This window comes from Tiliqua scincoides, chromosome 2 (assembly GCF_035046505.1).
Source record: "Tiliqua scincoides isolate rTilSci1 chromosome 2, rTilSci1.hap2, whole genome shotgun sequence".
NCBI lineage: Eukaryota > Metazoa > Chordata > Lepidosauria > Squamata > Scincidae > Tiliqua > Tiliqua scincoides.
In genome coordinates this window covers 94109559-94130061 of record NC_089822.1, presented here as the reverse complement: position 1 = coordinate 94130061, position 20503 = coordinate 94109559, and the positions used below count along the sequence as shown (strand labels likewise).

Below are 20503 nucleotides of genomic sequence, written 5' to 3'. Positions count from 1 at the left end.
GAGTGATGAACATGGATGCACGAATCAGCACTTCAGAGAGTCACATACAGAAAAGCATCAATTTGTATTTGACCTTGTCATATCAATTAGACATTAAAAGTGAAAAAGTTAGGAAGTTATCAAAGTTATAGCAAGTTACTCATTTTGAACACTTAAAGAATGAGCAGAAAGGTATCATGTATATGGATGACTTATCTTGCAAGTCCAAGAAACACAAGGGAGCAGACATTCCCACCCAGTAGAAGCCAGCTATAAAAACAAGGATCAATATGCACCAGTGGCTGCCACCACAATATAAAAGTCCTTGGCTTCTCAACCCTAAATGTCATTCAATACAGGTATGCGTTGCTTAACAACTTGCCGCTCAATGACAGACCATATATACAACAGTGGTCAAAACACAGTCAGAACTCTCATAGCCTGCAGCAGAGTGTCTGTTTACACAACAAAGAGGCTCTTAATGCAAAGAAGAGGCGATCCGTCTCCAATAGCCTGGGTAGCCAGCTAGTTTCTGGTAGGGAGTGTCTGTTTACTCAATAGATTAGGCTGAATCTTAATGACCTTATTACCTAACTTAATGACCTAATTGCAAAACAGGGATCAGAGAATGCATCCCTGTTGTTAAGTGATGCACATCTGTAATTTGCAATTAGAGCACAGTAGTAATGTCAGGGGCCACACCTAACTGGCCTGATAGGGGCCCTAGGCTTTCTGGTTTGACACACTTGCTGTAACTATTACCAAAAAATCAGTTATCAGACACACATTAAAGCCTTGTATAAGTATCTATACTTTTATTACCAATTATTGATGGCATTAGTGGGGCACAATAACACAGTCAGTGTTGCATAGCTGCTCGAATATACAACCGCATTCCCTCCTTACAGCAATAAAATTAAATTACTGTATACTCTACATCCACTGCACATAAGATCTCTACAATCCAACTCAAAATACATTCAAAATCTTACATGCGCTTGTTTTATGAGAACAGGAGTCACTGTGTGGCCAAGGCTAGGAACGGATTTAGGGCATTCAAATAACTAGTACAGTATTATTCGTACGCTGTTAAGAAATAATTCCTTTATTTGGTACAATTCAAGTCATTACTAACATTTGTCTGTTTTGTTTTAAAACCACTGTGCTCTGGACCACTCCACAGCTAATATTTATAGCAGCACTAACCATGGGTCAGTTTGTTACGTAGAATGCTTGGCGCTCTTGGTGTGGTTAGAAGCTAGACCTCTGCAGTCATGTATTGTTACAACGTATTTAGAAAGGGGGATACACACACCATTCTATTTAGAGACCTGCCTAGCTTTCCCTTCCTCTGCTATTTTTTTTTAATGCACACAGAGCTGAATGCCGTATTCTTCCCCTCTCAGATGAAGTCACTGCTGATCACTTTCAGTTGGTACACTCTGTTCCGCAGTTGGGCTGTGTTTACTTCTAAGGGATCTTCCAATATATTTCCAGTATTCTTTCCGTATTATATCTTTTTCTTTAGCCAGGATTTCACATAACTATAAAGAAGAAAATTACAAGGATGTTAAAACACTGTTTGCATCATTGTAGCCCTGTTACTGATTATATAGGTCCATCAGTGTACATGGTGCTTTACCAAGTAAAGTACATGGATAGGCCCCTTTCCCAAAGAGTTTACAATGGAAGAGATAGCCTGGGGAACAGGAAAAATATGCACAAATGCAGTTATACACAAATCATCAACTGTGGCATCCTAGCAAGACACTGTAGTGCACAGTTAATTGATACAGCACATAAAGGCTTTCCCCCATCTCCAAAGGAAGTCTTCCACTTTGAGATTTTGGCAACTCAGTTGAGCTTTTAAGATTTGGCATAGCAACTGGAACGTACAGCCTCCATATTCAGATTCTTCCAGGCAACAGAAGAAATAAATATAAAACATCCTCTAAGTAGACATTAATAGAGCTTTCTAACCTTTCTATCTGATTCTCTTTTTTGGATATGTGTCACATGCCACAGTTCAAGACCAATACCCAAAACTGGAATTCTGTTATCAAATTTATAACTAACAAACAGCACTGAATATAAGCAGGCAAATTGGATGGCACCTTTAGAAACCGAGACACACTGATGGACAAGAAGCCATTAACGATAAATCAGAAGTTCTAAGAGATGCATGAAATGCAAATCAGATGCTCCTTTAAGCACATGGAACACAATATAGAAAGAACAGTAAAATTATTAAACAAAACGAAATTACCCTTGAGCTCAAATGCCAAAGATAATGCATTTTCCTTGTAAGAAATGCAATCAGTGTGCATGAAACCAGCACCAACAGCAGCTATATCACGAAGCACATTAATGCAACAGCATTCTGACAAACGATATTTTCCTCTAAATTGTTGCTCCCAGCTTGTGCTCCATGGCACAGAAATGGTTTCCAGCTTTTTTCCCCTTGGGTTCTGCAAAAACAAACTGTGATATACAGTAGTTTTAAAATTGCCTATCCGTGAATTTGTTCAATGTGCCAGACCTTCAGTTAATCAATCAGTTAATTGATTAAATTCAACAGAAAAGAGAAAATTACCATCTGCTTGTAGTTACTAGACAGACAATGAAGGATAACAGGCCAGACAAATAACTTTAGCAGTTTTGAAAATGATAATGTTTAAAAAAAAACTTGCCTCTAATGCTTTGTTGAGAGTTTCTTCCTTGTTTTCACACTGGTTTTCTAACATGTCTTCATAGATGTCCACCAGAAAGGCAATCAGATAGGGAGAACTATGACTTGGTTGCAACTTTAGCAGTTGCTCCAACAGGTCTGGATATTTTGAAAGGCCACGATCCTGTAGAATCCTAAAACAAAGAGCAGACAGATGCAATACCACCTTACACCATACATTTGCTCACTCAATTTGCCTATAGGAGTTGGAGATTTCCAAATATGCAACGAGCTATGAATCATGTGTTAGAAAGACTTCCTAGCAATTAGTGGTACAGTGTAACCTTAGCACGTAACCCATTTCAACTAGGATCAGAAACCAATGTAGGGATTTTAAGAATACTAGTCAAAAAGATCTTCCAACATGACTAAAAGGCACAAACAAATCATGAATGGAAACGTGGACAGGCAAGAGACCCCTGCAAAAATAGATGAGGTAAAGAAAAGAGCCTCAGTACGAGGAGCAGGGTTTGCCAACTTGCTCAGTATCAGGCGCTACGCTGAAATATAACAGGAGCTGGGGCATGACAGCTCCTATACCAATTTCATTTGTGTGCAGTACATATACGCACGTTTATGAAAATATCAGGGCTATCTAACCCCTTCATTTCTGAACATTTGAACATAACTTGACTACGTAGTGAGGAAAGTATTTCCAGTCAGGCGTTTCCGCTGATTTAATTATCTGCGGATATCAGTATCTGGGGTGTGTGTGTCCAGATTCCTCTTAGTTGTCCTTAAGAAAGGACAAGGAAGAAAGTTAAGCAAGAAGTATCAACGCTACAAGCGCTACTACAGTAAATAAAGGTACGTGTAATGGGTGTGAGGAGTCCCCTGAATCCACATATCCTTTGGAAAGTGAAATTGTGTATACTGGATCCGCAGATACAGAGGCTCACCTGTACTGGGATAATGCTCCTTACATACCATACAGGATTGTGGCAAGGGAGAGTGCTAAGTATTATTATTCAGTTATTCTAATGTTTCCAGTTGTCTTTCAGAACAACCTTTTCTTTGACAGTGGGAGATTAGGAGTGTAGTAATTCTGTTACACAAGTAAAGCAATAACAACAAGATCTATCAGCCCCAAAGTGTATACTTAAAATAAGAACATGGAGAAATTATTTTTCTTATACAATGGGAGACAGCTTCATTGTTATTTGTCTTTTTGGTTGCGATAATAGACTTAAATTCTGCTCCAAAAATGCAGTATGCAGTTATCTCCATGGAGGAAAAGGTGAGGCATTTGACCAGTAAACACAATACTTGCTTGCTTGCACTGATTAAATATTTAAACCATTGATTTATTTGAATGCAACAAAAGAGACATTGCAATTACAAAGGGGGAACAGGATGCATCCTCTCTTGCACATACTGAAGTGGATTCCAAAGGTGCCTATAGAAACTGTCCTGCTTTTCAGGCCCTCAGCTGGGCATTTGTTGTGCTCGCACACATGGCAACATACCGAGTGGTTGCCTCGGACAGGAAGCTTGTTCATGTCTCACAAATTGATATGGAGTAGCCTACTTCACCCACAGTGCTCAGGCTACTGCTGGGTGCCTGGTGAGGCCACAGCATACCTCCATATGTAAACATGGCAAGGAAGAGCCACTCACTAAGAGTAGTAGCTAGCAATCTGGCCAGGTAACATTCCTATGGGAGATGTCTAATGACTTATGTTAAGTCAGTTTTCAGTAACATCCAGAATAATGGCCTTTCTTTAGAAAGAACCACCACACATTTACTCAGAAGTAAATGCCAACGGGTTCAAGGAGATTTTGGTGTACACAAGACTGCAGCATCAGGCAAATATAACATCTGCAAACAACGTTCAGGAGGTTGTGGTTCCTCTTCCTGTCTCTCTTCCAAAAAACAGCTCTGTGTCCAAAAACATGGGAGGAGGTGCCACACAATAAGTGAAGGAGTCCATGCAGCGGTATGGACCCCTTAGAGAGAATACTAGCTGGAAGGTAGACACAACTCCTCCCAATGTGATGAAGTAGCAGGAAACAGATGTTTTGGGGACTCTACAGGCTATTGCCTGTTTTACAATTTATAACTTTCACCACTTTTGTCAGCCCTGCCCTTTAGAACAATTCTCTCTACAATCTGCTCTCAGAAATTACTTTCCTCAGAAAATATCCACTTATGTGTAACATATTCTAAAAAATATTAAAATTTGGTACTCGACAGTCAAAGAGAGAAGGTAAGATTCTGTATCACACAAATTACGCAAATATTTGCATAACTTCTTTGGTTGTGCTTGTCATGGGGAAGGGCAAGGCATCGAAGCCCCACCTCCAACCACAGGAAGTCTTATTCAGCAAGCCCCCTGCCTTTGAACATTCAGAAGGTGCTGCCAACACACTTTCAAGCATCTTTGCAGTCAAAGAGGTTGGAAACGGTTTAAAAACAGACAGCCAAGGTTCTCAGGAAGTCGAATTTTGTGCCCAATACCACATTTGTTTTCTCAGCAGAATTGCAGCTCTTGTCTGCAACATTGTCTCACCCTTTCAAATAATTCCAAGCACTTTCATTATGAGGCACCATCTTGATCATTTCTAGGGTATACCTAAAAAGGAGAACAAAACATTTGGTATATGAATAGCAGAAATGAAGCAGAATTATACATATGCCAAAGCACTCCTGATTCCAAGTAGCAGGAAAAAGGAACAAATCATCATGAGTAAGTATTTCAGGTCCATAATGTCTCCTATTATAAGTTTTTGTGTGTTTCCTAAACGGGTACTAAAAGCAAGAGGAGTCCCAAGCTAGTATCCCCCCCTCCCAAATTTATTTGCAAGACATAAAAAGCCAATGTGTCCCAATGATTATATACAGTATAATCTTCAAGGACTTGAATTCTTTTCTAACCAAAGAGACTCAAAACAAAAGAATACTGTACTGTAAGTAGTACCTCCATCCAGTACTCAGTTTGGTGTGAGGGTTAGGAGCTCCTACATGCAATCACTTCCTTTGTAAATGACAAATGTAAATGTCACTGAAGGAAGCTGGATATCACACAGAGCATCCCAACTAGCACTTGTTGAAACAAGCACAATAAAGTGGCAATGTAACAAGAGTCCGTCAGAGATTTCCGAGTCTCTTCAACAAAGGGCCAGGGGCACTTGCCCCTAGTAAATGGAACTGCAGATGTCCTAATGTGACTTACTGGACTTCTCTCTCTAGAACAGCAGAATCATTGTAACCAGTTGTGTTTGAAATTACAAAGAATCTTTGGTTCCAGACAGAGTTGTTTCTGACATCTTCTTTCAAAAGCTGCTCAACGTACTCCAGTTCATCGTCCCACAGCTTAAATTCCTGAAAAACCAACACGGAAATTTCAGAAACAGGAAGTGCATTATGAAAATTGTCTCTCGTACCCACGCAGCTGCCAGTGAAACAAGTCTAAATTTAAGGACAGCCAGCATAAAATTTGGAACCAACATAATAATGTTTGGACACAAGTCAGTCTTTCAAAGCAGAAGATGCAAGTAAAACAAGCAACAATATGCTTACTCATGAAAATGGAACAGCATCTTGGGTACAGTGCACAGAAGTGTGTATCCCAAGAGTGGAACTGTGGTTTGACCCAGATTATGATTTTTTAATGCAATAATCTGACTGCACAAAAAGTCAAAAATTCTAGAAATGGAACCCAGAATCAAGGGGAAAGGAGCATATTTAGCCTCTCTCCCCTGTGGTGGTGCTCAGCAGATAAATTAAAGGTTGTCATTCAACTTATGTGGAAAGAAAAGCAACTGGGAACAAAGTTGCCAACTTATCCTCCTGCGGATATCCTGGGCCTTACTGAAAGCTATTCCACAGTGGGTTGCACTCTCCAAGGTTTGTTGCTATATACATACTTTCCCCTTCCAAAATGGACATTTTGCAAATAAGAACCATCCAACAAAATACCTGAATGACCCACTGCCTGTGTTGCCATGCGTGGTAGTTCTTGGCATCCTGGTTAAGAATGTCTGCTATAAATTCAAGCTCCTGGGACGGATCCTTCAGCCACTCCACCAACACCCGCCGGTGATGCCTAGCAATCAAGAAACCCTTGTTTTAAAAACAACAGCGTCTATTTGGTATCTGTTTAGGTTTTTACTAAAGCATCTCCCTTCAGAGGGTGGTGATATTTACCATGGAAGAAAAAAAAACTTAAGAAGATCAGCACTTGAAAAAGGAATGCAATATAGTTATGCTTGCCTGTTTTTTCATCTTACACTACCGGCTAGTTCACCTATGTACCCAATTTGATATAGGGAATGTCATTGTCTAGAACTGTGGTTCCCAAACTTTTTAGCACTAGGACCCACTTTTTAAAACAACACTCTATCAGAACCCATCAAGTTTTATCAGATTAAAAAAAAAAAGATCTAGAAAGAAATTATTTGTTTGTATGTTTGTAATAATAACCAAAAAGATCCACATTTATCTCCCTATATTTACACACACTTGCAAACTGCAGGAGCTCAGCTCCTTGCAGGGCAGTTAGCAGCTACAGCATCTGGTTTCTGAATAGCTTCAGGGCTTAAGACAATTAATTATTTGATCCTTCCATCACACTTTGGCAACCCACCAAAAATCTGGAACCACAGTTTGGGAACCACAGGCCCAGAAACCTGGGGGAGAACATTTCAATAAGACTGGACACTCTCCTGCAGATCTCAGGGTGACAATCTTTCTATAGAAAAACTTGAGATTAGATCAATAAAAGTCTGAACTAGAATTCAAAATAAGATTAAAAACCTTTGCAAAGAGGATGTGAATTCTGACAGAAGCTTATCATCACATTATATAGTTAAATTTAAGATTGCTGTGAGGTTGTTGTAACTCATTGTCACCCGCATCTGTTTAACCTTGTTAGGAGATCAGGTTTATTTCATTTCCTCTTGCAAATTTCATTATATAGTTTAAAATAAAATAAAACCCATGCATGTGCACCATAGTGATGCAGTGGACAATAGCCCACCAAAGCTTATGCCAAAATACATTTACAGTATTAACCTGTAAAGTGTCACAAAACTTTAAATTCTTTTTGCTGCTGCAGACTAACATAGCTACTGCTCTGGAACTTGTATGCAAGGGAAATAACTTTTGTAACCAAAGCAGCCAGATTTTACCAGACTTGATAATTCTTTGGTTGATCTTCAATGATAGCTGTAATGTAATTGAGTTCCTCTTGTAGGTCTTTCTTCAAGGACTGCAGAAGAATCCTACGGAAATGCCTAAAAGACAATAAGAAAAAAGGTTGATACTGGATTTGGGTTCTTTCACTAGGACAAAATAAAACCTATTAGTGTCAATACATTAAATCAGTCAAGAAATATTTAAGAATATGACAGTTCTGCAGCTTGGATGGGAGGGGTTTTCTAGGAAACAAATTGTAACATATTAAGGTTAAATAAAGAACAATTCCTTGCCTAAAATCTGAGATCTGGTCCTATACCATGAATTGAAGGGAATGCTATGGAAACAACAACTGCCCACCTCATGTATTCCGTTTATCCTAAAAAGTGAATTAACCCACCATGTAGTCAAGTAGGCAAGCTGCAACACACACAGAACCAGAAAGAGATCTAAGTATTTAGATCCTGGTGACATTCAATGGGATATCAGCAAATGCAAGCTCATGAGGCTGACACTCAGTATCATCTATAAAGGTAGAGAAACTAAATTTCAGAAAAACAAACATTTTAAGCTATTGTCAAGCAGGATACTTAGCTAAGGACTGCATACTGTCTACATACAGGTGAGACCTCGGTATCCACTGATTTGACTCACCACTGATACCGAGGTCAACCTTTAAATGCCTTGTAACAAGGAAAAAAGCACCAAAATGCAATTTCCCACCTTTGCGTAGTTAAATAATTATAATTTCATTCCAGGAGATTACATTAGTCAACCCACCTAGTGACTGAATGCGGTATAGTGTCTACACCAATGCATTCTGGGGTGACAATGTAGGAGCAAGAAACCTACATTTTAGTGGATGGGTCTTTAAAGGTATTTTTCCACTGATTTGGTATCCACTGGGGGGGTTCCAGAATAGAAGTAGTTCTTTATCATGAACTGTAGTTCTTTATAATGCCTGAAAAACATGCCACCTGTTTGTCTTTTGTGATTCCTCACTTGCTGCCTAGTGATCAAACTAAGTGGTGTAGCTAGCGAGGGGGTGGTCTGCCCTAAATATCAGCCTTGCAGGGGGTGACACCACAAGTAACCAAAATTGCTAACATCGCAGTGGTTAGGAATAATACCATCATGCTATATACTGTTGGATGCAGAATTTCCAGCAGAATGCAATGGAAAAAACCAGAGTGAAGTATCTCCTTTATATCAAAAGTTATGGCCAAAAAAGCAGAAAAAATGCATGGAGCCCTATGGAAAGTTAAACTGAGCCATATCAGCCTACTTGCAAGTAGGCAAACTTGCCTTAATCCATTGGAAAAGGTAGGCTGAGAGGAATCCAACAATACCAGAATGGTCCTGATCTGATGAATGCAGCCCTCAAAAAATACCCAAGGAGAAAGTCCCTCTCTCCAAGCTGATTAATGTATTGAGCCCTATGGAAAGCAAAACTAAGCATTTACCTGTGAGCAGGCATTTACTCACAAGTAAACAAATGTGCCTTGGTTCTGGTCAGGCCAAGCAAAAAGGAATGTGAGGCCACCAGAATGGTCCCAATCTGATGTAAGTGGAGCTCAACAAATGCTCCAGAAGGCAGGTTCCCCCTCCCATAAAAAGAATAAGATGGAGGCTTGAGCTGATAAGGTGAATGCGTTCTATTTTAGACTTGTAAAGCTAGTTGGGTCCTGATAGTGATATGCTTGAAATATAAGAACTTAACTGGAACTGCTTGCTGGGAAAGGCTGATTTTTTGGGGGGGGGGTTTGTTATTGCAGGCAGGCTATAGAGAAAATTCACTTGGTGGATCCAGGCTGGTTTATTATTATTAACAGTATTTGTACACCGCTTTTCAACAAAAAGTTCAAAGCAGTTTACAGAATAAAACTGCTTCCCCTTATTTAATTATCTGTTTTTCTTTAATTTAATTATTTATAATTATTTATTTTAATTTGCTTGATGTCACTTCCAGCCACGACATCATTGGTCTTCGTAAGTCTTCTGAATGATGGGAGAGACTTAGGGCATAATCCTAACCAGGTCTACTCAGAAGTAAGTCATATTTTGTTCAATGGGGTTTACTCTCATGAAAGTGTGGTTAGGATGGTAGCCTTAGTCAGATAGACCTTCCTGAGAAGGAAGCTCCAGAGATAAGATGCCCTCAATCTTACCAACACTGGTTATGCTTTCACATATGACAACACAGGACCTGATTACAAGATCTTTAGATACAAAGGGGAAACATAAGGAATACTCTTTCAGATGCTCTTCAAAAACCTCAATGACCTTGGTCCAGTATTAACACCAACACTGTACGTTTGGCCCAGAAATGAACAGGAACCTATTAGCTCTTCAAAGACAGGTGTTATATGCTCCTTCCAACAAGCTCCAGACAAGTCTAAAGCAGTTTCACTTTGGATCAGCTACAATTTCATAAGAACAGCCCCACTGGATCAGGCCCATCTAGTCCAGCTTCCTGGATCTCACAGCAGCCCACGAAATGCCCCAAGGAGCACACCAGATAACAAGAGACCTGCATCCTGGTGTCTTCCCTTGCATCTGACATAGCCCATTTCTAAAATCAGGAGGTTGCACATACACATCATGGTTTGTAACCCATAATGGATTTTTCCTCCAGAAACTTGTCCAAACCCCTTTTAAAGGCATCCAGGCCAGATGCCGTCACCACATCCTGTGGGAAGATGTTCACAGACTGACCACACGCTGAGTAAAGAAATATTTTCTTTTGTCTGTCCTAACTCTCCCAACATTCAATTTTAGTGGATGTCCCCTGGTTCTGGTGTTATGTGAGAGTGTAAGGAGCATCTCTCTATCCACGTTATCCTTCCCATGCATAATTTTGTATGTCTCAATCATGTCCCCCCTCAGGCGTCTCCTTTCTAGACTGAAGAGGCCCAAACGCCTTAGCCTTTCCTCATAAGGAAGGTGTTCCAGCCCAGTAATCATCTTAGTCGCTCTCTTTTGCACCTTTTCCATTTCCACTATATCCTTTTTGAGATGTGGCAGCCAGAACTGGACACAGTACTCCAGGTGTGGCCTTACCATCGATTTGTACAACGGCATTATAATATTAGCAGTTTTGTTCTCAATACCCTTCCTAATGATCCCAAGCATAGAATTGGCCTTCTTCACTGCCGCCGCACATTGGGTTGACACTTTCATCAAGATGTCCATCACCACCCCAAGATCTCTCTCCTGATGTGTCACAGACAGCTCAGAACCCATCAGCCTATATGCGAAGTTTTGATTTTTTGCCCCAATGTGCATGACTTTACACTTACTGACATTGAAGCGCATCTGCCATTTTGTTGCCCATTCTGCCAGTCTGGAGAGATCCTTCTGGAGCTCCTCACAATCACTTCTGGTCTTCACCACTCGGAAAAGTTTGGTGTCGTCTGCATACTTTGCAACCTCACTGCTCACCCCTGTCTCCAGGTCATTTATGAAGAGGTTGAAAAGCACCGGTCCCAGGACAGATCCTTGGGGCACACTGCTTTTCACCTCTCTCCATTGTGAAAATTGCCTACTGACACCCACTCTCTGTTTCCTGGTCTTCAACCAGGTCTCAGTCCAGGAGAGGACCTGCCCTCTAATTCCCTGACTGTGGAGGGTTTTCAGTAGCCTTTGGTGAGGGACCGTGTCGAACGCCTTCTGAAAGTCCAGATATATAATGTCCACAGGTTCTCCTGCATCCACATGCCTGTTGACCTTTTCAAATAATTTTAAAAGTTTTGTGAGGCACGACTTACCCTTTCAGAAGCCATGCTGATTCTCTCTCAGCAAGGCTTGTTCGTCTATGTGATTCTATATTTGATGAGGCATTCCACCATCTTACCTGGTATAGATGTTAGGCTGACCGGCCTACAGTTTCCCGGGTCCCCCCTCCTTCCCTTTTTAAAAATCGGTGTGACATTTGCTACCTTCCAATCCTCTGGCACCGTGGCCGTTTTGAGGGACAAGTTGCATATTTTAGTCAAGAGATCAGCAACTTCATTCTTTAATTCCTTAATAACTCTTGGGTGGATGCCATCAGGGCCCGGTGACTTATTGATCTTCAATTTATCAATGAGGTCTGAAACATCTTCTCTTTTAATCTCTATTGGACTTAATTCCTTGGTCAGGAGGGGCCGTTCGGGCAGCGGTATCTGCCCGAGGTCTTCTGCCGTGAAGACAGATGCAAAGAACTCATTAATTTCTCTGCCATCTCTAAGTCTCCTTTTATCTCCCCTTTCCCTCCCTCACCATCCAGAGGGCCAACCGCTTCTCTGTCGGGTTTCCTGCTTCTAACATACTTGAAGAAGCTTTTATTATTCCCCTTAATGTTGCTGGCCATGCGTTCCTCATAGTCTCACTTGGCCTCCGGTATAACCTTCTTACATTTCTTTTGCCACAGTTTATGTTCCTTTTTATTCTCCTCATTAGGGCAAGACCTCCATTTATGGAAGGAAGCTTCCTTGCCCTTTACAGCCTCTCTAACTTGGCTGGATAGCCATGCGGGTACCCTCCTGGATTTAGTGGAGCCCTTCTTCCTTTGCGGTGTACATTTCTGCTGGGTCTCCATTACTGTTGTTTTAAGCAGCCTCCATGCACTCTGGAGAGATTGAACTCTTTTTACCCTCCCTTTCAACCTCCTTCTAAACAGCCTCCTCATTTGGGGGAAGTCTGCCCATCGGAAGTCAAGGGTTTTTGTTAGAGATTTGCCTGGTATTCTTCCCCCAACGTGCACGTCAAAATGGATCGCAGCATGATCACTGTTCCCCAACGGCTCAGTAACATTGACATCTCTAACCAGGTCCCGAGTACAGCACAATATTAAATCCAGAGTCACCTGTCCTCTGGTGGGCTCCATGACTAGCTGCTCTAAGGCACAGTCATTTAACACGTCAAGAAATCCGGTCTTTTCGTGACCCCAGAACACAAATTGACCCCGTCAATATAAGGATAATTGAAGTCCCCCATGATTACAACCCTGTCCCTCCTTGTCACCTCCCTGATCTGTTTCCACATTTCAAGGTCCCCTTCCAGTTTCTGGCCTGGAGGATGATAGTACACCCCCAGTATTACATTGCTCCTCAGGCCTGGTAATTTAACCCACAGAGATTCTATGGTGGAGTCTGACCTGCCTTCAGTCTCTACTTTGCTGGATTCTATCCCTTCTTTAATGTAAATGGCCACCCCACCTCCAACATGCCCCTTCCTGTCCCTCCTGTAGAGTTTATAGCCCGGGCTTGCCGTATCACACTGATTTTCCGCATTCCACCAGGTTTCCATTATGCCCACTATGTCAATGTTTTCCCTAGTCACCAAACATTCCAGTTCTCCCACCTTTGCTCCAAGACTTCGGGCTCACTTGCTCAGAGACTTTCCAGTCACACTTCACACACACATACATGAATTACTGTAATGCAGTATTCACCTAGAGCAGGGGTGTCCAAAGTTTTTGGCAGGAGTGCCACATCATCTCTCTGACACTGTGTCAGGGGGGAAAATTAATTTACATTTTAAATTTGAATAAATTTACATAAGTTTACATAAATTAATATACTAGAGGTGAACTTATATGAATGAATGAAGGTCTTGCGATAGCTCAAGGCCTATAAAAGGCCTTGCACAAAGCAAGGCTGGCCTTTCCTTTGCTGCCGCTACTGCATCACAGATGTGAAACAGCAAGCAGTAGAGGGAGCCCTCACCCCACACCTCATGCAAGAGGTCAGTCGCCCTCACGCTGAGATCAGTTGCATCAGGCCAGAGCAGGCTCCAACAAATTTCTGGAGGGCCAGAGGCTCATTGGAGACTGGGGGCTCCCTGAGGGCTGTATCACAAGTGGCCCCAGGGCCGGGGTTTGGGCACCCCTGATCTAGAGCAGTGTTTCCCAAGCTGTGGTTGGGACCCCCCAGTGGGTGGGTCCTGAAACTGAATCTGACAGCTGACAAGAAAACTGTATTGAGCGCCATAGTAAAAAGTATAAAAAACAGATGCTTGAGCAGTTATAAAGTGAAACTTTTTTTTAGTCTTGTAAAAGCTAGGTGGGTCCCAACAGTGTCATTTTAAAAAGTGGGCCATGAGATTTTTACCATTATTTATCCACTGGTTCTGTGTCATACACAAGCCATACACAAGCCCACCCCCCTTTTTAGTTTCCCTGACTTAAAACTAAATCTCATAACTTCTAATATTGCTCAAATGTACTGAAGATTCTTTTACAAATATAGAACAGTAGTTCTGGAATAACGTTTAAAAAAAAATCACAACCTCAGCATCAGTACATACCACACCGTGTAGTTTGCAGCATTAAGTTCAATGGCATCCCCCGTTAGATTGAAAGCTCTTTCGCTCCTTTCATCATGTTGAAGAACAGCTCGGAAATAATCATATACATCTTTAACTAGAAAGAAATGCACATTAGGATGAGTCACACTTGTTGCATTTCAGTCTTCTCACTCCTATCCAAAACCCTCATTGCCTATTTAATCACCTTGCCATTCACTCATACTGTGTGATGCCTCTCCTCAAGTCCCTAGATCGGCATTCAGCACTTAGCTTTAAAGCTCTTAGCTGTAATAATTAGATTGAAGAGAGAATAGTATATCGTGGGCCCTCCTAATCCGTAGCTTTGGCACCCATTAACTTGACCCATGGACTTGACAAGTGCCAAGTGTTTAGGGCCTCAAGGACCTCCCAGCCGCGACAAGAAGTGCCTTTTAGAGGCCTCCGGGAAGATTTCTGAGGTATGGGGAGGCCACACACAACCTCCCCATGCCTAAGAAGACCTCCCAGACACTTCAGAAAAATGCTTCAAATCCACAGGTGCCAAAATTGCAGATTAGGAGGACTCACGGCATACTGACGTTCCCTCTTCAAATTAATGATTAAACCATGCTTTAAACTAAAGAGTGTGAAGTAAACTTGAGAGAGAGTAAGTCACATGGGATGGTGAAAGACGTGCCTTGGCCAACAAGATTCCTTTGAGTCTTGAAGATTTAACATTAGTTTGTACAGCTGCACACGCAAAATAAAGCTCTCTTTTTCAAACCTTGACTTCCCAGACAAACACCTCAAGAGTTATCTTAACCCTACAAGCTTCAGTAGTTGAAACCCAGTACACTAACTACAATTAACAACACCCCAATCTTCTGTAAATCCATCCATACTATCCATCATAATGAAATCGTATAAATAGCAGCTTCTGAGAAAAGACATAGAGACTGCCATGCTTCACAAGTTTGGAAACAAATGCATGTGGGAAATCAAGGGAAAAAATCAGCACAACTACTGTTTGGAAATGTAACTGACCAACAGTGCAGGACCTGGAGAAGCAGTGACAGAGGCAAAGGCCTCAGGGGATAAAGAGAGCAAAGTGACAGAATGAAAGGTAGGGCAAAAACACAAGGGAACTGCATCTCATTTTTATGGTCATATTTCCATGCATGTTTCTGCTATTAGGTCAGCACCCCATTAGTTTATTTCAATGCCCCCAAGCTTACATTTGTCACTATATATGATCTGAACAACTGGGTTTGGTCCATCATCTTGAGGTACCGGCTCAAGGTCAGCCCACTCCTTCCTGTCCCTGTTAAAACACAATTTAAGAAGAACAAGTAAAAAACACTAGAATACCTCACATAACACTCAAAGCGACTGCCAAAAGTTAGGGGGTAGCATTGCTTAATTCCTTCTATACCTGTAGTTCATAAACTAGGGATTTGGGAGTGGGTTGTAAAAAGTTTGCAGCATTTCCTAATGAAACAACGTGGAGGTAATGCGAGGGCCCTCACCATCACTCTGGTTGACTCACCATTGCTCACCACCAGCTGGCACTCTTTCTGACAAGCAACAAAAACATGATGTGACAAGGCCTGAAGTGGGCCAAAGACAGCCAAGAAGAGGCCAGGAAGGCGACAAGAGTGGCAGCTGCCGGTGAGTCCCAGGAACAATGATGTGTCAGTAGTATGTGCTATGTGGGTCACAACAGATTATTGTTTTAAAAATTGGGTTGTGGTGCTAAAAGGTTTCGGAAGCACTGCTCTCTATGCAATTTTTCTCAAGTCATACATCTATAATTGCATTAAGAGAGCTTTATAGACCACTATGGGTTCCATAAATTCTTCTAATTAAAAGACTCCTAAGTGTCCCTTAATTACAGGAATGGTTGTAAACACATTAAGCCACACAAGCATGTACTTTGTGTTCGTGCAGAACTATCTGTGCATAATTGCAGGCATGAACAACCCAGGAATGATTGCATGGAAGGAATCTGCTAGGGCCAAAGTACACAAGAACTGCCCTAATGAGTTCCACTTTATCTGCCACACCATCATCACAAAGTTTGTGCAGAACCTAGAACATTAAAATACACTGTTGATTCATTTGTTTATTCTGTTCTTCATGATGCCACCACACCCATCTCCCCAAAACCAACTATGTGCATGTGACTATAAATTGCAAGGTCAGTAAGGAATCCAACTGTAGACAAGAGTGTAAAAGAAAATTAAGAAGGTATCTTTATAAGATTGAATGACCACAGACAATGGGGCAAAGTTACTGACACCTATAAAAACAAATTCTTGAATCATTTTCTTCAGCTTTGTATGCATTTCTGATAAGCATACACTTAACCACAGAACGAAGGTACATCAAGATGATGAGCACAGTTAGCCACACATGGAGAGTAAATAAAAATCCTTCATGGCAAATAATTAGTAAATTAATAATTCAATAATTTAATAAACTATTTTTTTTTTTTTACTACTACATACATGCTTCAGAAATAATTGGGAAGAAGCATGCTGGAGCTATTCTGACAAATGGGACAGGCAGAATGGAAAAATTGATTTCGAGAACCTTTATTGGCATTAAAACAAATATTAAACAGGACACAGGAAATACAACAAGGTTCTGTTCACAACATAGAATTCAAGTTGGTGGAACGCATAGGGATATTTTCCTTGTAACAGCTAACAAATAGTCAGCAACCAAATCAGTGATAGCCACAGAATTATCTTCCAAAAGGGAAGGTATTTCCTGTGTCCTGTTTAATATTTGTTTTAATGCCAATAAAGGTTCTCAAATTCAAATGGAAAAACTTGAAATATAGTACTCTAAATTTGTTCTTACTTTTGAGCTAGGCCAGGGCTTTTCAAACTGGAGCGTCGCGACGCCCCAGCCTGTGAGCCCTGGCCTCTGCCCCCTTAAGGGGCGGGGGCAGCTTGGAGGCAGGGAGAAGGCAGCGGAGTGATCCCCAGGATCACGCCGCCCAGGGGGACTGCAGGGGTTTGGGTGCACTTACCCAAGCCTCCTGCAGCCTCCCCAGGCTGCGGGTAGCACGGAGCGACCTGCAGCAGGGCTCCCCGCAGCAGTAAAAGTAAATGAGGAACGATCACGTGCCACTTCCGCTTTAGCAGAGGCGGGGCAGGATCGCTCCGCATTTACTTTTATTGCTGCGGGGAGCTCTGCTGCAGGTCACGCTGGGCTCCCCGCAGCCTGGGGAGGCTGCAGGAGGCTTGGGTAAGTGCACCCAAGCCCCTGCAGCCCCCCTTCCCCCTGCTCCAGCTGCCTCCCCCCCCCCGCCCACGCAAGTACTTAGTGGCTCTCAAACTCTCCCAGAGCTTGAGAACCACTGAGCTAGGCTGTGCACCAACTATAACTAGCATTGTATAATTCGTGAAAAAAAGTTGTCACACAGCCATAGAAAGAACACTCTAGGACAGGGGTGCTCACACTTTTTTGGCTCGAGAGCTACTTTGAAACCCAGCAAGGCCCGGAGATCTACCAGAGTTTTTTTTACAATGTTCTCGCCATCATAACATATAACATTTATGTGTACAATGTATGTTGGTGTACCTTGAGCCCCACTGAGTATAACAGGACTTACTCCTGAGTAGACATGTCTAGGATTAGGCTGTGAGGCTGCAATCCTAGCCACACTTACCTGGGAGTAAGCCCCATTGAGTACAATGGGCCTTACTCCCGGCGTTTCCTCCCAGAGGCACCTGAAGGGGGGGGTCGGCACTCCGCGATCTACTCATTTTGCCTCGCGATCTACCGGTAGATCGCGATCCACCTATTGAGCACCCCTGCTCTAGGACAATGAAACACTGACTGCACATGTAGAAATGGTACTGACAGTTACTGGCCCTTGCATAGCATGACAGCACACGTGTACATTGAGGAAAGCTAGTCAAAGGAATACAGAGGGAGTGCTTGCATCTACATATGCTGGAGGTGAGAATACACTGGTTATGGCTTGTGCATCTATACTCCCTGTACTATTTGCCTGTTTATTCTCAGAATTTAATTTCTGCCAGGGCTAGCCACACATATTCATTTTCAGTGCTGGTGTTCCATCTCTGAAACATGTGAAATTAACAACAGATGAAAGTGTCCCCCTACAAAGTCAAGTTCCCTCACTGCTCAGCAACTGCAGAGAGCCCTTGCATATCAGGGGTTAACAGGAAGGGTTTCCAGATCAGAGGATGCTGCTTCTAGGCCAGTGGTTCCCGCTTTTCAGGAGCCCGCAGACCACTGAGGCAAAAATTGGAATCATCGTGGATTGCGTGCAATCCCCCACCCCTCCACATAAAAAATACTTTACAATTAAAGTTGTAATAATTACAGAAGCTTTATTCAAGATTGATTATTTCTAGATAAGATTCGTGGGTTGCTGGCTGAGACTGTGAGTGGTCCTCTGCCTTCTCTGGTGGTCTGTGGGGGAGCACTCACTCAGGCGATGCTTCCCCCATGGACTACCAGAGAGGGTGCAGAACAGACTGCCTACAGTTGAAGCTGACACTTCAGTGCCAGCAGTGGACAATCTGTACTCCACCCTCTCAGGTGCTCCTTGGGACAGTGCTCACTCAGTGACAAGCTGAAAATGATAGGAAGTTGTTTTTTTATCCTGAGACCACTTCTCAGGGTCTCAGGAACTACCTGTGGTCCATGGGTTACAGGTTGGGAACCAGTGCCAGAAAGGGAAGTTAAATCAGTAGTGGCACCCGATGGAGAACTGGCAGCACTGGTAGCCACCTCAGTTTTTCTTCTCAAGGACTCTTGCAATCCCCTTTTGCCGCAGCTGGCTTATTTCAGAGACAAGATTCCCCTGCTTTCCACCCTCTCAAAAAATGGAGACAGGGATGTTAAAGGGTTTTATTTTAGAGACAACCAGAGACAGTTGGTTGCAAAGAGTGCTGTTTTAACTGTTGTGGTACAAGTTAAAGGCAGACATAAGCTTCATAATTCACCCTGTGGACCACTTCTCAGGGTCTCTCAGACCACAGGGTGGCAGACCTCAGTGCTGGGAATCCTTTTTCTAAAAGTTAAGCATTGGGGGTAACTACACCAATTCAGGGTAACCTCAAAGCAGTGGGAGTAACCTCTTTGGGGGTAACCTCTTTGGAGGGTAATCTCTAACCACTGGAGGTAACTTCTTTGAGGGTAATCTCTAACCATAAATCAATTGGGGGTTACCTACTTGGGGGTACCTTTAGCAGTGTGCATGGGGGGCTAACCTCTAACCATAAATCAATTGGGGAAACTTCTTTGGAAGAAACTTCTAATCACGGGGGGGAACCCCTTTGAGGGTAACTTCTAACCACCGGGGGTAACCTCTTTGGGGTAACCTCTAAGCAGTGGGGAGGGACCTCTAACCATAAATCAATTGGGGGTAACCTCTTTGGGGGAAACGTCCCAAAGAGGAGAGATTAAGGGCAGCGGTCGATGAGAAAAGCGTGCCTCTGAGCACACACAGAGTGCCTTTCCCTGCACACTGCTCCAACACAGCCAACCCCTCCCGAGCATCTCAGGTGGGGAGTCCCAGGGCAGAAGGCGCGGCTGCTCCCAGGCAGGCAGAGCTGAGCCCGGCGCCACCGGGAAGGGGCTGCCAGGTCCCTACCTGTACAGCAGGTAGCCGGCGGGCTCCAGGGACAGCCCGCACTCCAGCTCGCTGTCCCCGGCAGCCTCCACCTCGATCTCCAAGAGAGGAGCGCAGGGCTCCACTTCCAGCCTCTCGTCCCCGTCCGCCATCATCACAGACAGCCTCCCGCCCACCCAGGAAGAAAGGAGGCAGCCCAGCCAGCGAACCCTCCTCGCACCATAGAGATGCCACCTAGAGCGTCCAGCTCGGGCTGCTTCCTCGCCCAAGTCCTACTAGCACATGACGGGCTGGTCGTGCTTGCGCATAGACTCAAAGTACGTAGACTCACATACGGTGTGCACTTTCCGGGTTTGCATTTGGAAAGCTCCATATTTGTCTCCCCTCCAAAGAAAGTGAGTGGAGAAAGCAATGGGAAGAGTGAGGGTGGTTGTGATGGGACTGCAGCATGTCTGTCCCCACAGCAGGGAAGAGCTTGTGTTCTTTCTAAGGTCTCGTGGTGGAAGGGCAGTCACAGGAGCCTTCTTAAGGTATGAGAGCATGTGTTCCCTTACCATGGGGCTACAACAGAGCCAGAAAGTTGAATAGGATTGGGCCCTTAGAGATTTCTGGTGGAAAATTCACATCACCCTAAGAACATAAGAACAGCCCCACTGGATCAGGCCATAGGCCCATCTAGTCCAGCTTCCTGTATCTCACAGCGGCCCACCAAATGCCCCAGGGAGCACACCAGATAACAAGAGACCTCATCCTGGTGCCCTCCCTTGCATCTGGC

At 43.1% G+C, this 20503-nt stretch overlaps 1 protein-coding gene across 1 annotated transcript; it reads right to left on the bottom strand.

Annotated features, from left to right (window-relative positions):
- Positions 1-766: 766 nt before the first annotated feature.
- On the bottom strand, positions 767-19919 carry FNTA (farnesyltransferase, CAAX box, subunit alpha). Its single transcript, XM_066615310.1, has 9 exons — positions 19750-19919; positions 15347-15432; positions 14133-14247; positions 7838-7942; positions 6627-6753; positions 5881-6029; positions 5218-5280; positions 2670-2841; positions 767-1523 (listed from the first exon to the last, which is right to left on the bottom strand). Exons 1-9 carry the CDS (start codon positions 19881-19883, stop codon positions 1392-1394), a joined length of 1083 nt encoding a protein of 360 aa, XP_066471407.1. The 5' UTR covers positions 19884-19919; the 3' UTR covers positions 767-1391.
- Between the last annotated feature and the right edge of the window lie 584 nt (positions 19920-20503).

Excerpts from the sequence above, each read along its gene's own strand:
- FNTA (XM_066615310.1), bottom strand. The coding sequence starts at position 19,883 with ATGATGGCGGACGGGGACGAGAGGCTGGAAGTGGAGCCCTGCGCTCCT. Across the intron at positions 15,433-19,749 it reads GCCGGCTACCTGCTGTACAG|GGACAGGAAGGAGTGGGCTG; the intron begins GTAGGGACCTGG and ends GTGTTTTAACAG. Across the intron at positions 5,281-5,880 it reads GTTCTAGAGAGAGAAGTCCA|GTATACCCTAGAAATGATCA; the intron begins GTAAGTCACATT and ends TCTCCTTTTTAG.